This window comes from Oncorhynchus kisutch, linkage group LG1, assembly GCF_002021735.2.
Source record: "Oncorhynchus kisutch isolate 150728-3 linkage group LG1, Okis_V2, whole genome shotgun sequence".
Taxonomy (NCBI): Eukaryota; Metazoa; Chordata; class Actinopteri; order Salmoniformes; family Salmonidae; genus Oncorhynchus; species Oncorhynchus kisutch.
In genome coordinates this window covers 27,938,631-27,961,799 of record NC_034174.2, presented here as the reverse complement: position 1 = coordinate 27,961,799, position 23,169 = coordinate 27,938,631, and the positions used below count along the sequence as shown (strand labels likewise).

At 44.3% G+C, this 23,169-nt stretch overlaps 1 protein-coding gene across 2 annotated transcripts in view; it reads right to left on the bottom strand.

Annotated features, from left to right (window-relative positions):
* Positions 1-23,169, bottom strand: part of ephb2b (eph receptor B2b) — a 151,249-nt gene that overhangs the window by 5,562 nt on the left and 122,518 nt on the right. The window contains exons 6-15 of one of the 2 annotated variants that reach the window (XM_020490923.2): positions 12,180-12,304; positions 11,002-11,164; positions 9,922-10,030; positions 9,571-9,635; positions 7,742-7,864; positions 7,336-7,583; positions 4,661-4,876; positions 4,212-4,361; positions 1,734-1,927; positions 758-913 (exon numbers count right to left, since the gene is read on the bottom strand). In XM_020490923.2, coding sequence (XP_020346512.1) covers positions 758-913; positions 1,734-1,927; positions 4,212-4,361; positions 4,661-4,876; positions 7,336-7,583; positions 7,742-7,864; positions 9,571-9,635; positions 9,922-10,030; positions 11,002-11,164; positions 12,180-12,304 — 1,549 coding nt within the window. The remainder of the gene's footprint in view (positions 1-757; positions 914-1,733; positions 1,928-4,211; positions 4,362-4,660; positions 4,877-7,335; positions 7,584-7,741; positions 7,865-9,570; positions 9,636-9,921; positions 10,031-11,001; positions 11,165-12,179; positions 12,305-23,169) is intronic. The other variant, XM_031812552.1, reaches the window with a different exon arrangement.

Sequence of the window (23,169 nt, the reverse complement as noted above, 5' to 3'; positions counted from 1 at the left end):
CCAGAGGAGTCAGGAGGAAGCCATCACAGACGACACAACAGGTTTTATTGCACAAGTCACATGGCATAAGCCAATGTAAAATCAACAAGTTAGATCAAGGCTAAATTCTGGGCCCCAGTCTGCCAAATTCCTAATTCAGTCCAAGGCATGACTGTTTACAGTAATTACTCTGTTTGTTGAACAACTTCTTCCATTCAGGAGACAATGGAATTTTTTTGCTTCCTAACCCTAACTCCATGGACTGATGAGCCTTGTTTTTGAAAGTATTGTAACCAGTGTTGTGGCTGGAAAATAATTTCAAACAGAATTGTGCTGATATCCGACGTGACCTTAGGAGGATATTAAGAGATATAGAGACAAGAGACAATGAGCAGAGTAATGCGTGCCTTACTAAACAGACATCTGAATGAGTCTATCTGCTAATAGATGTCTTTATTAAGTATACTGAGGCAGGAATGTATTCCTAAACATCACAATGTCTGTTCATTCTCCTATATCTTTTCTTTCTTTAAACTGTTGTATAAGAAACCAGGCAGCCACAGGGCCAGAGTCTCTACGCTCTGTTCTAGCTCAGAGCAGTTGTGCTGCACAGCCATTATCTCCTAATGACATACAGTGAGAGGCATATTTATGATGAGCTAGGGGCTGAGCCTGGCCGGCATCCAGGCTTTAAGGTATGATACTGTCAAGGAATAGCCCACCTCCTCCTCATCCTTATCATCCTTATCAGAAACACAGGTCTGGGATCAGTACTTACTCCATGGTCATCTGGGAAACCACATCAAAGCTGGCGAAGTCAGCATTGGCAAAGTTGTCTTTGTACTGGCCCATCTTGATGGCATCTAGCCACTCGTCCACAGTACTGAAGCTGGAGAAGTCTGGAACACTGCGGTCCAGGAGAGGAAGATGGACACTGGAGGGGGACATAGACACAAAGAGTCAAACACAGCTTTAGAGACAGTGTCAGTACTCTGTCACCTCTATGATGGCAATCAGTACAGTACACAATAGTGGAGGGCCTACAATAGACTAGTCAATAAGCTAGCCTTCAGGACAAGAGAAAGTAACAGTGGACATTTTCCTAATCGATTTTGAAGAAAATTCTATTTCAAATTGAGGACAACGGATGGATACTGGCAGGATTAGTGCCCGTATCCACACAGTGTTTCTATTCCACACACCACCAACAATGTAAATATAGAGTAGGATATACGGAATTCAGTATATTTTAACATTCATAGGAAACTGACACCCAGAGAAAATGTGATTGGAAATGTTTTATTTTGAAATTGTGTAACTGTTTCAAAACATGATTTGCTTAAAGCATTCATGGAAATGACTTGATCTATCAAACCAAAGGGGATTTATTTACATAACCACTTGGCGCCAAAAGAAACAGGAGACACAATGTTCGGTAGAAATAAATTGTACCATGAATATCAAAACTGTAACCCAAAATTGAAAACATTGAAGGAATCATGTCCTTTGAAATGTCAAAGTGTTTTCCCATCTTTGAGGTCAGATGCATTAAATTATTTTGGATTATATAGTATCTATGGAAATAGGAAAGTAATACTGGAACAGTCCTGAATATTGAGATGACTGGCAAGGAGAGACAGAGGGACACTCGTCTCAAACACACTAATACACAGACAGACAGACATGTAGTGACAGACTAATAGAAAGATAAACTGATGGAGATCTAAGGAGAGCATGCTAAGTGTTCCACTCACCCTGAAGACAGCGGGGTCATGGCCTTCAGACTGTTGGGGTTGCGGATCATCTTGTCCAGGTTGTTGACAATTTGGCTGAACTTGGGCCGGTTGTTACGGTCCTTCTGCCAGCAGTCAAGCATGAGCTGGTGCAGGGCCGAGGGGCAGTCCATGGGCGGGGGCAGCCGGTAGTCCTGCTCTATGGCATTGATCACCTGCAGGGGGAGACACAGATCTCTAAGGGTTGCTATGAGGCTCTAAAAGGAGGAGAAGGGAGAGGAGAGAGAGAGACAGAAATCCTATTGGAGAGCATCCTCTCACAATTCTCACAAACTACTTCATCTATGATCAGAGTGCTATTTGGCTAACATGTTGATTAATATTTCAGTGATTTCAAATGAGAACTATGTTCTTGAAATACAGTATGCACTGAAAGATAAAACCATAGCAGTGTTACACAAGTAAAAACACATGCCCACACACAAAACATAATCCTGCAAGCATTATTATTATTATTATTATTATACTTCTCTGGGATATGTGGGACACTATCCCACCTCAACAACAGCCAGTGAAATTGCAGGGCGCCAAATTCAAAACAACAGAAATCTCATAATTAAATTCCTCAAACATACAAGTATTATACACCATTTTAAAGATAAACTTCTCGTTAATCCAGCCACAGTGTCTGATTTCAAAAAGACTTTACGGCGAAAGCACACCTTGTGATTATGTTTGGTCAGCGCCAAGTCACAGAAAAACATACAGCCATTTTCTAAAGAAGGAGAGGTGTCACAATACTCAGAAATAGCGTTATAAATATTCACTTACCTTTGATGATCTTCCTCGGAATGCACGCAATGCACTGAATCCCAGTTCCACAATACATGTTAGTTTTGTTTGATAAAGTCCATAATTTATGTCCAAATACCTCTGTTTGCGTGTTTAGTTCACAAATCCAAATTCACACGGCGCAGGCACTTAGTTCAGACAACAGTTCCATTACAGTTTGTAGAAACATGTCAAACGATGTATAGAATCAATCTTTAGGATGTTTTTATCATGAATTTTCAATATTGTTCCAACCGAACAATTCCTTTGTCTTTAGAAAGGAAAATGAACGCAGCTAACTCTCACGGGCACACGCATGACTGAGCTAATGGCATTCTGCCAGACACCTGAATCAAACAGCTCTTATTCTCTCCCCCTTCACAGTAAAAGCCTGAAACAAGGTTCTAAAGACTGTTGACATCTAGTGGAAGCCTTAGGAAGTGCAATATGACGCCATAGACACGGTATATTGGATAGGCAATGACTTGAAAAACTACAAACCTCAGATTTCTGGTTGGATTTTTTCTTAGGTTTTTGCCTGCCATGAGTTCTGTTATACTCACAGACATCATTCAAACAGTTTTAGAAATGTCAGAGTGTTTTCTATCCAAATCTACTAATGATATGCATATTCTATATGCATATGGGCACCTTATTCATCCAAGCTACTCAATACTGCCCCCCAGTCCCAAAGAAGTTAACAAAAACAATTTTTTTTGAAAAGGTTTTGGCTTGGCTGCATACTTACGGTACCATTTAAGCATCACAGTAAAGTATCAGGCTAATAGTAATGGCTCTCCACATGCATGCAGACTGTGCCAGCAGTGATTTAATCTTAGTCAGTCTGGCCTTTAGAAACTGTGTACAGTAATGTTCCTGCTATACAAATATCTACGTTTTGCCAACTCTATGGTCATTGTTATACCAAAAAGGTCTAGTCTGACAGAGTAGCCAGTGGTGTTGTTGGTGGTGGGAGAGGGTGTGGGGGGACTGTAAGTAGCTCTGGATAAGAATGTCTGCTAAATGACTCAAATGTAAATGTGAAAAAATGGGGGAGGGATCAGGGAGGAGTGGGGAACAACCGGCCCAGAGGAGGGTTCTGACAAGGACCCACGATCCCCTGCTCATTATCACCACCATTATGTAGCTCCATTCAGGCCCAGATTAATCTCATTCAGAGGCCTCCCTCCCAACCAAGACCCAGATGGAGTAGAAACACTATCTAGAGCCCATAATAAGATAACCGTCGAGCTCCTCAGTCCCTCTTAGCACATTAGTGTTCACACTTTCAATTTGAAACTATTTTCATTATCTCTCTCCCTATAATTTGCTCTCTTCTCCACCACCCAGAGGGAGCCTGGAAACAGAGGCTCCAGTCAAGAGCAGGAATAGTCTGCAGAGCGTTGCCTTGCATTCCAAATCATCTTATTATCGCTCTGTGGTAACTGGGGGGCTTTCATATTAAACCCGGGTTCGAAAGCTGCTGTTTAGCCATGGGAAGAGAACCACCATGACAAAATGGATCTCTATGGGGGTTCACAGAGAGGTAATAACATTCAGGAATAATCAGACGTTGTTCGAAATGATATTTAAGCATTTGATGCCATGCTTAGAGTGGTTCTGTTTGACAAATGATATACAGATATAAAAAGGTCTATAAATACATACGTCTTGATTGGTCATGTCCCAGTAAGGTCTCTCTCCATAGGACATGACTTCCCACATGACGATGCCGTAGCTCCAGACATCACTGGCGGACGTGAACTTCCTGTACTGGATGGCTTCAGGGGCTGTCCATCGGATAGGGATCTTCCCTCCCTGAGAAACACAACACAATGAGGGAACGACCTTATAGAGGGAAGTGAGACGGAAACCTGATCGTCACAGTGTCCTGGCTCTGCAGAGAGATATTATTCACAGCAACAATACTCTGTAATCCAAACTGGGAGATGGATATAACTAAACTCCTGGGAGTGGATGTGTGTGACATGGAATACCGTAAAAATGGAGGAGAGGGACAGGTGAGGGGTCTTTGTTATTATGGGTAATGTGGTGTGTGAGGTGTGTGTGTGTGTATGTATATGTGTGAGTGTGTGCGGTGACGTCATGGTACTCACCAGGGCGCTGGTATAGGTGGGATCTGACGTGTCGTCCTCCAGGAATCGGGACAGGCCGAAGTCGGACACCTTGCAGACCAGGTTGCTGTTGACCAGGATGTTGCGTGCGGCCAGGTCGCGGTGGACGTAGTTCATGTCGGCCAGGTACTTCATGCCAGAGGCGATGCCACGCAGCATGCCCACCAACTGGATCACTGTGAACTGACCGTCGTTTTGCTGCAAAACAAAAGGATCACAATATGATACATCCCCAGGTCTGAGACATCCCTCTGTGGGATATGATTGAATAGATATGGCATAGACTAGGCAGGGCTGGGCTCGGCCTGGCAGGCTGCAGCTGTTCTCCCTGGATTGGCCAAGGCTTTACCCCATACATGTGGAGTGTCTGGATCTGGGCTGCAGCTGTGCCTCCACCTGCACCCTCACCACCCACCACGAGGACCAGAGATCAACTAGGGAATATCCGGGAGGATCATGACGAGAGATGAGAGAGTATGAGCGTGGACTGACAGGGATGGGGTGGGGACACAGATGGACCACAGACGGACTAGGCCCAGCTGTGTATTCCTCTAGGGATCTTCCCAGTTTATGGTTTGTCAGATCCTCTATGCCTGTGTCTCTGAGTCTCCTCTGAACTCTTCGCTGCTCATTAGCAGAGCAAGGAGTTCTCCTCACGTCCATCAGCTCCTCATGCACCTCATGCACCACAGCAATGAAGTCTTATGCATTATTCATGAGGCTGAATTCCCTAATAAATACACAGCTCCTCGTAATCCCTGTATCCCTGCACTGTGTTTGCATATACTTTAATTGGGAAGATTCTTCCACCAAAGTAATTTGGATCGGGTTAGCAGACAGAGAGAGGCATCATTTATATCATATAGATCTATGGCTAATACATGCTCTGTGCAATTTATGACACAATCCCAATTCTAGTCATAATGGTGGAGATAATGTTTCTGAAGAAAGCTTTCTTTCTGATCGTTATATGGCCCCCCAGCATTTGCTACTTCCTCTGCCTGTTGTTGTCTCCATCCATCTATTAGCTGTGATTGATCTAGTCCTCTCTCCCTTGCAGATGCTTCATAGAAATGGGGGCTGCACCAGGTGATCCTTCAGCTGGCAGCTCCCATCTAAGGTGGTCTCCCCTGCTGCTCCATCCTCTTTCACAGAGCGCCATGTTCTAAAGCGCTGACGTGTTCAGACAATGTTGTCAAAAGCTGTCACAGTGAGGTGCCACAGTGACACTGTTGCTTGGAATACAATGTGCTGTCAAATATGCTTAACACACAGAAACACACAGACACATACACACACAACCCATCAAATTCAAGAGTGAGTTGGCACACAGTGTGTCAGATGTTTGAATCAGAATGCTAATAAAGTTCATGTTTTGCTTCTCTAGCAGTAGACAGAGCAGCAGTCTGCTGACAGGCGGCTGGCTGGATCCTTTTTTAAAGGCAGGATTTTGAAAGAAGAGTTTACGTCTCAGGTTTATAATATCCTCCCATAGCTCAGAGCTGACACTTGTCAGTGTGCTTTCTGCCCTGAGTCATGAAAGCCTTACTCAGTATGATCTATGTAGAGGTAGACAATCCCAATGTGATGAGGAGTGACAACTAGGCTAGGACAGAGGTGGTGGAGGGAGGTGTTATCCATATAGACACAGTAGAAACATCAGACATTTACAAACATAAACATAGTGATTCATATCAAACATGAAACCCTTGGCCCTTATTGAATTGATTTGTTTTCCATATTTAATCATTCACTCACAATAGATTTACAGTGAAGTAACTCTAATAAGAAAAATGGTAATCCTTTATTTTTGTGAACATCAGACATGTCCAATTTCCATGAATCCCTAGCTCTTTCCTACTCAGTTTTTTCTCACTCACTTCAAAATGACAATGAGTGCAATTAGAGGATATGAAAGCTTGTGGACACACAGTCACATGCTCCCGTTCAGCTGAAATGCTACAGACAGACGGCACAGGACTGGCTGACAACAGACAGCAGCCTTTTACCTACAAGCCAACTTCATTCTCTGAAAGCTGGCATGTTTTCTTCTTACAGCGCTAATCATTCGAAACCCTCCCAAAGGATGATGTGAGGTTAGATATCTGGAATGTATGTAGAAGGTACTATAAGTTCATAGGTCCTTGTCCTTCTCTGTGACTCAAAGAGAAGGAGTGAATGTGGGTTAGTATGATAAATACAGAATGAGAGCATAACTAACTGAACTGAACTGCTGAACTCTCTTCCTCACTAGTGCCTATAGTGAGCTACAGTACTGTACTTTTTACTGTAGTCAAACATGGAGATCAAGGTGAAATGCTGAATAACAGCCAGCACAAGTTGCAGCAGAGTATAAATCAATAATTGGACTAGACAGACCCTCAGGGAGCATTAAGACCGCAGCCTGATTGGGTAGAGAAGGATCTCTCTAAGGACTTGTGGTGGACACTATGCTAAGTAAAGAGGAGACTCATATGATTAATGTTCTGCATGTTATTCACTTTAACCTGGATGGGTTGGCATTAGTGTGTGTATTTAGCAGTCATTTCCCAGAGTGTGTGTGCGTATGTGCCTGTATGCGCCTGTGTGTCTACCTGTTTATCTGCACAGCCATTAGTGTTAATGTTTGACTCAGATACAAACACAGCGTAACTCACTCTGAGGAAGGAGTCCAGTGATCCGTTCTCCATGAACTCAGTGATGATCATGACAGGGGCGCTCTTGGTGACCACACCCTCCAGGTGGATCACGTTGGGGTGGTCAAACTGACCCATGATGGACGCCTCAGACAGGAAGTCCCGCCTCTGCTTCTCTGTGTAGCCCGACTTCAGTGTCTTGATGGCCACAAACATCTCCCTCTTACCTGGGAGCCTCAGGTTCCCACTGCACACCTCCCCGAACTCTCCTACAAGACACAACATAGAGGCAGAGAGACAGTTAATGAGAGGAGATGTCTGACAGAGGTTACAAACATTAAAATGATGAGGCAAAATATGATTAATTGGAATACAGACAGCATTCAAAATCATTATTTTGTAAAAAATGACTGGCCTTTCTCTTTACCTGCGCCAATGACTTGCTCAATCTTCACACAGGAAGTGTCAATCTCCTTAGCAAACTCCCTCACCGCCTCGTTGGGGTCCTCATATGTAAACGGATCAATATATATCTTCATTCCTGGAGTCACTTGGAAAAAGAAGAGGCCGATGTAATTTTTTGTTCTGACACACACACAAACAAACTCGGTCTGCCTTTAACATTCAGAGTTTGAGTAGACAATGCAGTGTATTACTATGAGTCAGAAAGGTTAGTGTTAGTACAAGGTAGAGGAATGGTAGGTTTGGCTTGGGGCCTCAGGACTGTAATAATCAATGCGCAATGACATGGCATTTCTAGGCAGTCTTTAGCAGTGATAAGGCAGGTTAATGTATGTATCAGCTCCAGAGTCAAAGCAGACCATTAACACCCAGGAGAGACAGCCAGACAATATATCAGTATCACTCTCTGCTCCAGGAAATAAATTGTCTCTCTTAAGCTCTGATGCCAGGTAAATTGGCTTAAGGTGGCCTTTAAGTGTTCAGGGACTTAACTGTCCCAGGTTTTAAATCGGAGTATTCTGACTCTCACTTCCACATCTGGCCTGAGGCTTCTTTAATGGTTATTGTGTTCATGCACAGGCAGTCAGCGAAGCTGAGATACCTGCTTATAGAAGAGTCATGAAACCTGCATAGCAGACTGAACTGAAGAAGTGTTTAGGAACAGATGGAGATTCTCCTTTAAGGCAAAAAAAAAAGAATCCCCAGTCAGAACCTCCTATCTCTTCCCAAACTATGGAGCAATCCAAAGACCACCCACCAGAATATGGCAGAGACCACCTGATATAGGGGAGGACAGCCAGTATAACTGTGACCATCAGTGTGGGGATGAAAACACACACAGGGGAGTGGAACGATATTAATAGCTGTGAAATGCCCTCAGCCTCTCTGGCAATACTCCTCACTGAATTGCACCCAGGCAAAAATGAGTTCTGTAAATACAGCATTTACTGCAACCTGATACTATTGATTACACATGGGAAAGCTGTCTCCATTGATAAGCCTGACTAGCGGAAGAGCTAAATAGAAAAATATATAAATAAATACAACTGAAATAAGCTCAGAGAGGAAATATATCAGAGCATTTCTGTTTAGCTGAGTGAAGGAGGAGAAAACGATAAGCCATAAGCTCCCAGGGAGAGCCAAACTAGTTTAAATCACCGCGCCTGGCTACATCTTGAAGATTTATTTCTATATCATGGAACTCTGGGCCAACGTGCTTTACATGGAAAACAAAATGATTCATAAAGGCCATTCCTTCACAATCTCCTTTGAATTTTTCAACAATGGCAAATGGTGTATGTGGTATTAGCGTGTTAATGAACTAAAAGAAGGCTAAATGCTATTTCCACAACAATGGAATCAGTTGACTATGAAATGAGACCCTACAGCGAACACACACTTGTACACAGGTTATGTTGTGAGTAAATCCTAGCATTAAGACGGGTGAGGAAAACAAGAGAGAAGATTACCAATGGAGAGGTGAGAAGAAGCACAAGGTTGGGAGGTAGCCAAGGACACTAGCGTGTCAGGTGGTAGCCACGGAGACAGGTATGTGAGGCAGCAGAGGGTTGAATGTTAGGCATGGAGGCTTCTGCGTGAGCCGGTAGCCATGGAGACAGGTGTGTGAGGCAGCAGAGGGTTGAACGTTAGGCATGGAGGCTGCTGCGTGAGCAGGTAGCCATGGAGACAGGTGTGTGTGTGCGTGTGGGTGTGGGTGTGTGAGCATGAGTGAGAGTGTGTGTATGGTGGGGGAGGTGCAAACAGACACTCTTGAGTGAGGGCTGGGTTACTCACTGTGGCCGCTGGTGTAGTGCTGCAGCTTGTCTGTGTACTCTGAGTCTGCCCTCTCAAAGCCACGCCTCCTGGGAGAAAGACAAAGAGCTATAGCGCTGGCCCAGAGAGGGGGTGTGGTCTATGTACCAGGCCTACCCACTCCACAGCTAGCTACTGACCACTAAACACAACCAGCCTATAAACTATAAACCCCACCTTAACAAGCCACAGGACCCATTAAAGTACAGTAACGAAGTAGGGTGGAAAACAACCACTAAAGCGAATGTGTCTAATCTGGCTGGCTTGTTTGACTGTTTTTGCGTTGGGTCGCAGGCAGCATTGGTTGGCTGGACTGGAGCAGGAATAACTCACCGGTTGCAGACGATGACGATAACAACCACTGCGATGAGGAAGACCAGACCTGCAGCTGCAGAGCCGATGATGAGAGGCAGCTTCTCCTGAATGCTGGTGTTGTACTCCTCTGTGATTAGACAAACACACACAAACACACCATCACACACTGAAAGATATGGGCCAGGCATCTGAGCTAATGCATATGGAGAGAGCAGTGGGTGACAGACAGACAGACGGTTGGGGAGACCAATGGGCATCTTGGCTGGCAGCACAAGACCTCTCTCCAAAGCCCACTGAGCACATTCAGATACCAGCAATATGGTCGCCCGCTCATCTGGAACTGAGAGATCAGGTTTGGGAGAGACCCAGCTCCCTTCCCTCAAGAGTGCTGCCAAACACAGGGAATCCAGCATGGCAGTAGGCACACAATCTCACAACACCATCTCAGGTCCTGACTGCTCTTTCCGAGGTCTGAGGATAGGGAGGGTTGTGTCCCATGGTGGTGGTACTGTACTGTATGCAGCCTACTGCGATACTGGGTTCTCCTTTGTCTGGCAGTGTGCTGGCTGCTTGCAGTGGAGGAGAGCAGAGATCAGGCTAATGATGGCCATCGGCACTGCAGGTAATAAGATGTTTAGAGAACACCCAGGTTACTGACATTATCCAGGCCAGGGGAGCCAGGAGCGAGCATTAGCGGAGCCAGGGTAGAAGTTAGTCTGCCCAGCAGTGTCCTTCTATACAGATTCATCCACTTTAACCTGATCTGTGACTGACGATAGTCTACCGCTAATAAAGTACAGTATACTACAGAAAATATCTGCATTCATACATAACATGAATAATCTTATTCATTGGTAAAAAATACGTTTCACATGACTCATGAGCTCTGCTGAGAAGATAATTAATGAACTCCACATAAATAGAACAATGGGTGAGAGTTGTCTTGTAGACCGTATCTCAGACCATTTCCCCATCCACATCCTTGTGTCTGTTGGGTCATTGTGTCCATGTTAGGTTGACGGGCCATGCATGGGATGTGATAACTCTGCATCTCTCTATGCTCTATCTGAGCTGAGGGAATGTTGTCTGTACCCTCACCTTCAGTCATGGTTTGGAAGTAGAGCTTGCCACTGTAGCGTCCAAATCCGGCCACAGTCCGGGCGCGAACCAGGAACACATAGATTGCCCCTGATTTGAGACCGCGGATGACCACTGTGTTGGTCTGGCTCTTTATGATGGTTGAGTTGTACTCGGTCTGGTCCTGAGAGAGTATTAAGGAAAGAGGGAGAAATACAAATCAGTGCCATCCACAGAACAATTACCATACACATGTATTAACTTAGTGCCTTATAAAAATAGGCTGATGTGCAAAGTAGGATACAGACTCAAATGTTTCTAACACTGGTGTATCTATTTAACCAAGCAGAATGAAGAGAGAATGAAAAGCAACAGCCATAGGCAGAAGGGATGGCAGTTTCAGGTCTGCTAGTTTGTTTGGGTTGTGAGTTCGGACGATTAGTGTAACTTTTCATTGCCACACCGCTTCTCTCTCTGCACAAAGCTGACAGGTCTGTCTGGAAGTGGAGACTAAAACTGTGCCGGCTGCAGCCTTCAACCAATCAGTCAGCAGCGTGAGCACAGTTGAGAGATCTGAGCCGCGGCAGGGGCCGAGACAATTGTTTTGACAGCTCTCCTCAGCAGCATCTGAGAATAGAATTAAACTAAAAAGTGGAGCAGAGTGGTGCGCAGTCACAGAGAACTGCTAAATGAACTTTGTGTGAGCTTGTGTGTGTGTGTGTGCTCTTCTCTGCCCGTATCTGTGTGTGGGAGTGTTTCTTCTGAGAAAGTATGCTGATTCTGAGGAGTCTGTCTGTTGAATACTGTTTTTATGGCAGTCAACACAGCATTGTTTCAACTGCAAATATCTCTCCATCAATCCCTAGTGGCCTGACTGGAGGGCTGAGAACAGTTTCCTTTCCCAGTGACCGACCGTGATTAGAATTGAAAGTGATCGAGCAGAAGTTGTATGTTCGATTCAGAAGCTACAGTATGCCTGACTCCCACCGTAATCATGCAGTTCTGGACTCCAACATTCTTAATTTCAATGTGCTAGAAAATCTGAGATATATTTGACAGTCATTGCATACCTTATTTAGCCCCGCTGAGATGAAAGAAAGCCTGACACAGTCAATGGTGTCTTTACGTGTGTGTCTGTTTATATGGAGGTGAGACAGAGCAGACTGTTTGTTAATGGGTAGTGTGCAGTGGGTACCTACCTTCTCGTAGTACTGCAATTCATAGTCCAGAATGACTCCATTGGGCTGGTCTGGTTGAGACCAGGACAGAGTGATGCTGTCCACGGTACGACTGACCTGGTGCATGATGGACACTGTCGACGGAGCTGCAGAGAGATAGATCGATAGAGAGATTGATAGATAGAGAGAGACAGAGATATACAGACAGAGAGAAAGAAGGAAAGTGCATAACACATACAAATTCAGAATGACAACATTCAGTCACTGTGATTAGTTCCCAATCATACATCCGAATCATAAAATCTCATCAAACAGATATCAAACAGATGCCTACTTCACTGAGCTATGTAACAGTGATAGTTATATATTTGTTTCTATCATCCTGGGCTGCATGTAGAAAAGGCACACCTCTGACTAAACCACATACATAATTTGAAGGGACTTTCCAGCACTGACTTTGTATTATTTCCATGATTCATCTGTGCTTCCCACATTGTCAGGGTGTGAGGACCCTATCTGTCTGTGTCTGACTAGCAATCATTCCCCTGGCCGCATCCTCCTCCTCCGGACAAATTGTGGAGCAAGCCCATTTTGTATGGCTCATAAAACAAGAGAAAATCATCAGAACCACAAGTATGCCATACACAATCGCCATTTAGTTTTTTCCAGCCTTCTATTTTTGTAATTGAGGTCTATGTTTACAGATATTTTTGGGTGGATGACAACTTCAGACACATCAGTAAATTGTTTGAAAGTGCAAGGACAAGAGTCATGGTCATGGTGGACAGATATAGAGAATTATAGCATTTACATGTGGTAATCACAGTGTAGCAATAAGCCAGATCCTTTCAGAAGTAATTGAGCCAGAAATGAGTGATGAGTGGGTAGGGTTGTAAGCTGCCTTTAGTCTAACAAAACCAAAGGCCCAGACTTGCAACTTTCTTTTTAGTAAGGCTAAAGGGTCAGGGAGGGGCATGCTATCCACGCGCCCTCATACATCCATTAACATTAGTGCATGGTGCCGTGGGTCACAGCGAAGCTAATGCAGGAGATAAAAGCGCTGTCTGGGGCTTGGAGGGCAGGATTTATGGGCCCCCGGGCCCCAGCCTCGGCCCATGGTCCCACGCTGCATACACACAGCCCCCAGCCAGCAGCACAGTGGCTCCCCAGAGTTCCAGCCATAAAGCGCTCCACCGGCACGCGCTCTCCTTGGAAAATCCACTGACTGGAAACCCCTCCCACCCGCCCTCCCTCGGCCCCTCCCACCATTATCAAGGAATCTGGGGGAGTGTGTGTGGTTAATATCTCATATATAAATCTAAGTGTTCATTTTATGTAGTTCATGTAACAAAATTCTGGTAATATCTGATGCTATCTACCACACCACAAAGGAGCCTTTCAGATGGGGTTTGGATTAAAATACACATGTTCAGTACTGTAGAGTAAAGCCCGAAGCAGCTCCCAGAAACCAGTGTGCTCTAAGACATGATGACGGAGAGGCGGTTTTATGGCGTATTCATTCTCAACAGTGAGTCAGCCTTGCCTCACATGCCCTCTGATTCCAACAGAAGCCTCCATCCGAGGACACTAATCATGAGATACTGTCTAAACAGGGAGGTCCCGGAGCCTATGTCCCCATATGCCGTCGGCCTTAAAATAAATGTGTCTACAGATAATGAATAGGCAGCCTGTAGTTTCATCTCCTGCAGCAGTTGCACTAAGATGGCCTGTGATTCTGCCATGAACATAAAGTGCATTTGGAAAGTATTCCACATTTTGCTACGTTACAGCCTTATTCTAACATTGATTAAATGAAATGTTTTTCCTCATCAATCTACACAAAATACCCCATAATGACAAAGCAAAAACACGAAAGCACATTTATTAAAAATAAAGAACAAAAATATCACATTTACATAAGTATTCAGACCCTATGAGACTCGAAATTGAGTTCAGGTGCATCTGTTTCCATTGAGCATACTTGAGATGTTTCTACAACTTGATTAGACTCCGCCTGCGGTAAATTCAATTGATTGGACATGATTTGGAAAGGCACACCCCTGTCTATATAAGGTCCCACAGTGTGTGTCAGAACAAAAACCAAACCATGAGGTCGAAGGAATTGTCCATAGAGCTCCGAAACAGGATTGTGTCAAGGCACATCTGGGGAAGGGTACCAAAACATTTCTGTAGCCTTGAAGGTCCCCAAGAACACAGTGCCCTTCATCATTCTTAAATGGAAGAAGTTTGGAACCACCAAGACTCTTCCTAGAGCTGTCTGCCCGGCCAATCTGAGCAATCGCAGGGAGAAGGTCCTTGGTCAGGGAGGTGACCAAAAACCTGATGTTCACTCTGACAGAGCAACAGAGTTCCTCTGTGGAGATGGGAGAACTTTCCAGAAGGAGAACCATCTTTGCAGCATGCCACCAATAGGCCTTTATGGTAGAGCGGCCAGATGGAAGCCAGTAAAAGGCACATGAAAGCCCACTTGGAGTTTGCCAAAAGGCATGTAAAGGATTCTCAGACCATGAGAAATAAAATTCTCTGGTCTGATGAAACCAAGATTGAACTCTTTGGCCTGAATTCCAAGCTTCAGGTCTGGAGGAAACCTGCCACCATCCCTACAGTGAAGCATGGTGGTGGCAGCATCATGCTGTGGGAATGTTTTTCAGCAGAAGGGACTGGGAGTCTAGTCAGGATCGAAGGAAAGATGAATGGAGCAAAGTACAGAGAGATCCTTGATGAAAACATGCTCCAGAGTGCTCAGGACCTCAGATTGGTGCGAAGGTTCACCTTCCAACAGGACAACGACCCTAAGCACACAGCCAAGACAACGCAGGAGTGGCTTCGGGACAAGTTCCTGAATGTCCTTGAGTGGCCCAGCCGGAACTCGGACTTGAACCCGATCCAACATCTCTGGAGAAACCTGAAAATAGCTGTGCAGCGACACTCCCATTCCAACCTGAGAGGATCTGCAGATAAGAATGGGAGAAACTCCCCAGATACAGGTGTGTCAAGCTTGTAGCGTCATACCCAAGAAGAATTGAGGCTGTAATCGCTGCTTCAACACAGTACTGAATAAAGGGTCTGAATACTTATGTAAAGGTGATATTTCATTATTGAATTTTTTATAAATTTGCTAAAATGTATACATACCAGTTTTTGCTTTGTTATTATTGGGTATTGTGTGTAGAGTGAGGAGGGGGGGCAAAACAATTTAATCAATATTAGTATAAGGATGTTACGTAACAAAAGACATTTAAACGTGTTAACCCTCGCAAGGCTGCAGGCCCAGATGGCATCCCCAGCCGCGCCCTCAGAGCATGCGCAGACCAGCTGGCCGGTGTGTTTACGGACATATTCAACCAATCCCTATACCAGTCTGCTGTTCCCACATGCTTCAAGAGGGCCACCATTGTTCCTGTTCCCAAGAAAGCTAAGGTAACTGAGCTAAACGACTACCGCCCCGTAGCACTCACATCCGTCATCATGAAGTGCTTTGAGAGACTAGTCAAGGACCATATCACCTCCACCCTACCTGACACCCTTGACCCACTCCAATTTGCTTACCGCCCAAATAGGTCCACAGACGATGCAATCTCAACCACACTGCACACTGCCCTAACCCATCTGGACAAGAGGAATACCTATGTGAGAATGCTGTTCATCGACTACAGCTCGGCATTCAACACCATAGTACCCTCCAAGCTCGTCATCAAGCTCGAGACCCTGGGTCTCGACCCCGCCCTGTGCAACTGGGTACTGGACTTCCTGACGGGCCGCCCCCAGGTGGTGAGGGTAGGCAACAACATCTCCTCCCCGCTGATCCTCAACACTGGGGCCCCACAAGGGTGCGTTCTGAGCCCTCTCCTGTACTCCCTGTTCACCCACGACTGCGTGGCCACGCACGCCTCCAACTCAATCATCAAGTTTGCGGACGACACAACAGTGGTAGGCTTGATTACCAACAACGACGAGACGGCCTACAGGGAGGAGGTGAGGGCCCTCGGAGTGTGGTGTCAGGAAAATAACCTCACACTCAACGTCAACAAAACTAAGGAGATGATTGTGGACTTCAGGAAACAGCAGAGGGAACACCCCCCCATCCACATCGATGGAACAGTAGTGGAGAGGGTAGCAAGTTTTAAGTTCCTCGGCATACACATCACAGACAAACTGAATTGGTCCACTCACACAGACAGCATCGTGAAGAAGGCGCAGCAGCGCCTCTTCAACCTCAGGAGGCTGAAGAAATTCGGCTTGTCACCAAAAGCACTCACAAACTTCTACAGATGCACAATCGAGAGCATCCTGGCGGGCTGTATCACCGCCTGGTATGGCAACTGCACCGCCCTCAACCGTAAGGCTCTCCAGAGGGTAGTGAGGTCTGCACAACGCATCACCGGGGGCAAACTACCTGCCCTCCAGGACACCTACACCACCCGATGCTACAGGAAGGCCATAAAGATCATCAAGGACATCAACCACCCGAGCCACTGCCTGTTCACCCCGCTGTCATCCAGAAGGCGAGGTCAGTACAGGTGCATCAAAGCTGGGACCGAGAGACTGAAAAACAGCTTCTATCTCAAGGCCATCAGACTGTTAAACAGCCACCACTAACATTGAGTGGCTACTGCCAACACACTGTCAATGCCACTGACTCTACTCCAGCCACTTTAATCATGGGAATTGATGGGAAATGATGTAAATATATCACTAGCCACTTTAAACAATGCTACCTTATATAATGTTACTTACCCTACATTATTCATCTCATATGCATACGTAGATACTGTACTCTATATCATCGACTGCATCCTTATGTAATACATGTATCACTAGCCACTTTAACTATGCCACTTGGTTTACATACTCATCTCATATGTATATACTGTACTCGATATCATCTACTGTATCTTGCCTATGCTGCTCTGTACCATCACTCATTCATATATCCTTATGTACATATTCTTTATCCCCTTACACTGTGTATAAGACAGTCGTTTTTTTGGGAATTGTTAGTTAGATTACTTGTTCGTTATTACTGCATTGTCGGAACTAGAAGCACAAGCATTTCGCTACACTCGCATTAACATCTGCTAACCATGTGTATGTGACAAATACATTTGATTTGATTTGATTTGATTTGAAAATGTGGAAAAAGTCAAGGGGTCTGAATACTTTCCGAATGCACCGTACATGATCCCCTTCACAGAGACACAGAGGTAGTGTATACAGAGGTAGTGTATACAGAGGTAGTGTATACAGTAACCAGTCCGGAGAATAGACTACTCACAGGCATCTCTTCAATCTCACTGTTCGTTGAGTTTGTTTGCTATCATAATAAGGCAAATAGTCACTCTACGGGGAAATCACAAGTATCCCATTACGGATGTACATATATTCAGGACTGCATGCCACATGCTTTTTTGTGCATTGCATTTCCATTAAACAAGAGGTGTAGCCATCTCTGGTAACCTAATCCCGGGCAGGGCATACAGACAAAGGCAGTGCATGTCTCATTGTACAGAGGATGGTACACATGCCAAGATGAAAGCATTCCACGCAGAACATTGTGGTTTACTCTAACAGACGGACGTCTTCCGGACTGAAGCATGAAGAACACGATGTCTGTATCACACCAATAATAACTATTGAGGAAAAAATAAACAGTACAACAGAGATCTAAGAAGATGGAAGCATTACCGTTACTGCTGCTATGGAAAAATGTGTGTAGCGTGTCAACTGTACTGCAGTAATTATATCATTTTCCACTTGATACTCCAGCAGAGAGAGGGCTAACAGCAGAGTCCCTGCCACGAGGAGACAGGGTGATAATCACTGCTAGTAAAATATTCTAGTCATGGTGGAGCATTCCAGCTTTCCAAACGATTGCTCCTTGCAACGCTACAGCGATGAGGACTATTTATCTAGAATCCTAGGTGTTTAACTTTTTCCTGGCAAGGCTTGTACTCTGACACATTGGAACAATCATCCAGCACAAAGGAGGGTTCCGAGAGAGTGTGAGTCTATGAACAAACTCATCAGAAACAGATAACGTTTGTATTCTTTTATCTTAAGGTCATCCAGGCCCAGAAATTCTGAATAACATCCAAAAATGTTTGGAAAGTAACTCAATACATTACTGAGCTCTCTCTAGATGGGAGGGTTGTGGACGGTTCAGAAGAGAAACTCTAAGTAGTGCATTACTGTAAATAGTATTTGTCAGTGCTGTTTAATGTGAAGAACTCCTGTTGTTGTCACAGAGTTAAGTTACAGTCTCAGTATTAATACAAGGTCTTGGATCTGATAAAAGACATTGGGGCTTTGTTCTCTATTCTAGCATAACGCTCTGGCTTGGGCCCAGCAGCCGAATATAAAAGGCTCTATTTTGTGCAAAATCCCAATAGTCATTTTACTGTTGTGTTTGAACACCTAGTAACTTCCATAATCAATCAAAGATGGGCTTTAGAGTTATTTCCACTCATTTAAATCCATGGCGATTTAATGGGGCATACTCCTGCAAACACAGAGAAGCAATTTACTGAGCCCCCTGATCTATCCCATTTACATCCTCTACCCAGTCTGTAAATAAATATCTCTGCTGCTATTGTTCTGTTCTCTTCTATTCTGCTACACTTGTTTGGTGGGCATGGCCTCCCTCCCATGCCTGTGTCCCTCTCTTTCCCCTCCTTGTCTTCCCCTAAGAATGCTGGTCTCCTTTCAGCTCAGCCTATTGATTCTGGTCTCCACAGAGCACCCTTCTGAGCATGATGGCATCTTCATTAAGCGAGCTGGTGGACTGAAACCAGGCTGGCCTTTGATGACAGGCAGGAAAGCAGGTGGGGAGAGGGCCCCCATGCCTGGACAGAGCCTGAGTTTGGGCGCAGGACCACGTGGGCCAGCTGGAGTTCCAGCCACCATAAAAAAAAGGCAGACAGCCATTACAGAGCCATACTCCGAGGGGTGGGAGGCAAAGTTATTATAGTAATCACAATTTGGGGTTTGTGGTTGGGAGAGACAATGCCACCTCGAGTGATTTCCCCTTTCTCCCTTTGTTCCCCTTCCCATCTTTAAAACCCTGCACTATTACAACCAAAACCAAATTAAATGTCAAAGTCTGCTGAAAAATACATGGTTGCAGAGACAGAAGAGTCAACCATTCATCTTGGCTGTTGAATCTGTGAAAGTGACTTGGATTTAGGACTTCTCTTTGAATATCTGACTTGCCTATGTGCAGCGTGCTCTATGACCATGTGGCTCTGATTTGAGGTTCTGGTACAGGGAGCAAAGCTATGATTTGGGGGAGGATGGGGAAGGAAGCGAGAACAGGTCAGCACTCGTAAATCCCCATCCCCTTTCACAGTAAAAATCTGTTTCCCCCACAGCACCGTCTCTCCCAATGGGCCCAGCCAGCTGCTCCTCCACTATGCAGCCAGGCAGCCTTCTAAACAGGCTGTTGGTGCTGCCTTCACTCTCTCTCCCTCCGAATGCTCTCCGTTTACGAGCCGCACATCGAGAGCTCTTAAAGGCAGAGGCCTGTATTTGCATGTACTTTTAGCACACTGGCAGACGGCCCTGTTTCCCCATCTGCAATGGATTGTGGGTTTTTACGTCTCCAAAGAGTTTCCAATGCAGTAAAGCTACACAAGCAAGATTTCAGTTCATCAAGCTTTAAACCATCTGCGCTTGAAAAGATTGGGGCCTTAATGCACTCGTATACACAATATAAGCTAATTCTAAAATAGGCACTCCAGGGGCTTAAAACATATGCAGAACCTTACGGGAGGTTAGGTCTAATCTAAGCACACCACGACACTAAGTAGTTCTGCTCGCCCAAGAGGTCCAAAGCAGAGATATGAGAGAAGTGAGGGAACAGTGGTGAGGGGCAGGGTGGGGACTCTCTCTGCAGTCACTTGTAATAATACAGATGTACACTGCTGGGCTTGGCCCCGATTGGTCATTCAGTCTGGACAATCGTTTTAGCAGTACGCTACAGGGATAAGCCTCAGTGCTCTGACTCACAGGCTCTAGGCTAGCCACAATTAGTTTATTTAGATTTTCTGCATCTGGCTTCTAAAGCAGGTTTTCCAGGGAAATAGAGGAGTGAGGAAGAATCACTGAATCTGAAGGACTGCAATTGTGGGTTTTATTACTACTTTGATTGTCCTTGAATGAGTTCTATAAATCTCTTTGTCAAGTGGATAAGCCACTGTTGACCTTAAAAGGTGTCTTCAGAAGGGCTTGAGAAGATAGATGTTATAATACAAAACTATTGTCCTGGAAAATCTATTGTATACAGGACACTGAAAGACTGGATACAGAACATCTGTTGTAGTAACACTGCATAGAAATGAACTTTTGATATCCATTGATACATTGCTTATCTGCATTAACAGATAAGGAGTTACTATATGACACAATGGTCAGGATGAAAAAAAGATGATCTCATCTTGAAAAGGTCCTGAACACAATTAAAATATACAAACTCAGAGAGAATCATGGGAGATTCATGCTTTTGACCTCACCAATGTCACATGATGCATTGAAAGGGAAGACAACCTGTGAAAGGACACTAAGATTGTTGAGGCAAAGAAAGCGATCCTCCCAACATAATCTCACTCAATTCAAGCAAATATGTACCAAAAAATATTTCAGCAGATTTCATGTGTTTTTGTGTGGCTTATTTCATGTGAAAATACATACATTTGTGTGACTTCATTCATAGGAAAAGTAATTATTGTGGGGCAAACTTCGGAACAATCTTTTGAAAGTTACTGGAGCAATGCATTTTGGGCAATGGTGTTCTACACTGCCTTTTTTTGTGTCCCACATCTTTCAAAAAACAAACTCGTTAAAAATCCAATATTATTAATCAACCAGGTTGTCATCGAAATACTTATAATATAATAGTAACCGTACGTTTTTAAAATTGGATTATTAATGCCAATGCTTCTTTCTATGCTTGTTTTCCCTTAATACTTCGGGATACTGGTGCTATGTCAGATTTTATGAGGGTTGCCAGATTGGAGTAAAAGCTGAATGTCATTTTTTTTGTGGTATCGATGAAGGTATTTTATTGGGGAACGGGGATACATTTTCATGATGGGAAATTAATTCATCAAAAAATTTGGGGAAACAGAACACCAGCAACAACAAAAAAACAGTTTGGTTTAAATTCCCCTGGTGATCAATTAAGCCATATCAATGCAGTTAAACAGGTTCACTTAAAATATTGAATTATGTTGGCTTACACTTATGTCACTTCCAAGGCAGTTTCATTATAATTATTATGGTCGTGTCAATCATGTTATGTACTTAGGCTATTGTAACAAGGCATATGTCAGCATTGTAGGCTTACTGCCTCTGCCCAGAGGCCTACCAGGATTTCATGGCAACGGCCGTTAGAGCTCACCTCGCCACATATGAGCCCTGATTAAAGTCCCTGTTGCAGCTTTCACTTTCTTACGATACATTGGTGGCTGCTTTGGGATCACGTCCTGCTCACGTCTAGTTATGTGATCTAGTGGTGGGAAGCATTCTGTTTTTCCACATTGTGCTGGGTATATCTAGTGAACAATGGATAAGCAACAATGGGCATGACAGATAGAAGTAGTCACTACAGGTGTGATCAAGCCTTACATCAAAGTTGCCTGAAGCTGAATGGAAAGTGCTATGCCCTTACCAGTTATTCAGAAGAAAATCCTCTGTGACTGTCTATTTTAAATAAATTAAATTACCAGTGTGGACCCAAAACAAACACATTCTACACATTTACATACGACCTGTTTAAAGTGTTATTACAACCATGGTGTTCTTTTGTTACTGAAGCTTAAATATAAAATAACCTGACAATGATCCACATCACATGGGTAGACAAATTATATGTGTGTTAAGCAGCAAAACACAACTATCCTTTTTTAGGATGTAAACCAGTAATATGAATAACTTTTGATCCATCATGTTCTGATCTAATTAGATGGACCAAGCCTGACCTGCTGAGGAGTGTCGACTCCATCCTAGCTAGAGGGGTGCTCTCATCTTATCTACGAACATAGACAGGGCGCTAACTCCCCTAGCTCCACAGTGAGATAGGGTGCAGGCCAGGCAGCAGGTTGTTAGCCAGCCTGCCAGCTTAGTGGAGTCTGCCATTAGCACAGTCAGTGTAGTCAGCTCAGCGATCCCCATTGAGACCGTGTCTGTGCCTCGATCTAGGTTGGGAAAAACTAAACATTGCGGTGTTCACCTTAGCAATCTCACTGGAATAAAGACCTCCTCAATTCCTGTCATTATTGAAAGAGATTGTGATATCTCACATCTCAAAATAGGGCTACTTAATGTTAGATCCCTCACTTCCAAGGCAGTTATTGTCAATTAACTAATCACTGATCATAATCTTGATGTGATTGGCCTGACTGAAACATGGCTTAAGCCTGATGAATTTACTAGTGACCATATCCCCCGCGCATCCCGCAAAGGTGGAGGTGTTGCTAACATTTACGATAGCAAATTTCAATTTACACAAAAAAAAGACTGCATTTTCCTCTTTTGAGCTTCTAGTCATGAAATATATGCAGCTTACTCAATCACTTTTTAGAGCTACTGTTTACAGGCCTCCTGGGCCATATACAGCATTCCTCACTGAGTTCCCTGAATCCTATCCGATCTTGTTGTCATGGCAGATAATATTAACATTTTTGGTGACTTTAATATTCATATTTGTTTGCAATCACAAAAAAATAATCTGCTCAGACCCCAACCAAGGATCATCAAATGCCGTGCTATAAATTCTCGGGCAACAAAGATTCCTAGATGCCCTTCCAGATTCCCTCCACCTACCTACAAAAATCAGTTAACTACCTAACTGAGGAACTCAATTTAGCCTTGCGTAATACCCTAGACACAGTCGCACCCCTAAAAACAAAAAATATTTGTCATAAGAAACTAGCTCCCTGGTATACAGAAAATAACCAAGCCCTGAAGCAAGCTTCCAGAAAATTGGAACGGAAAT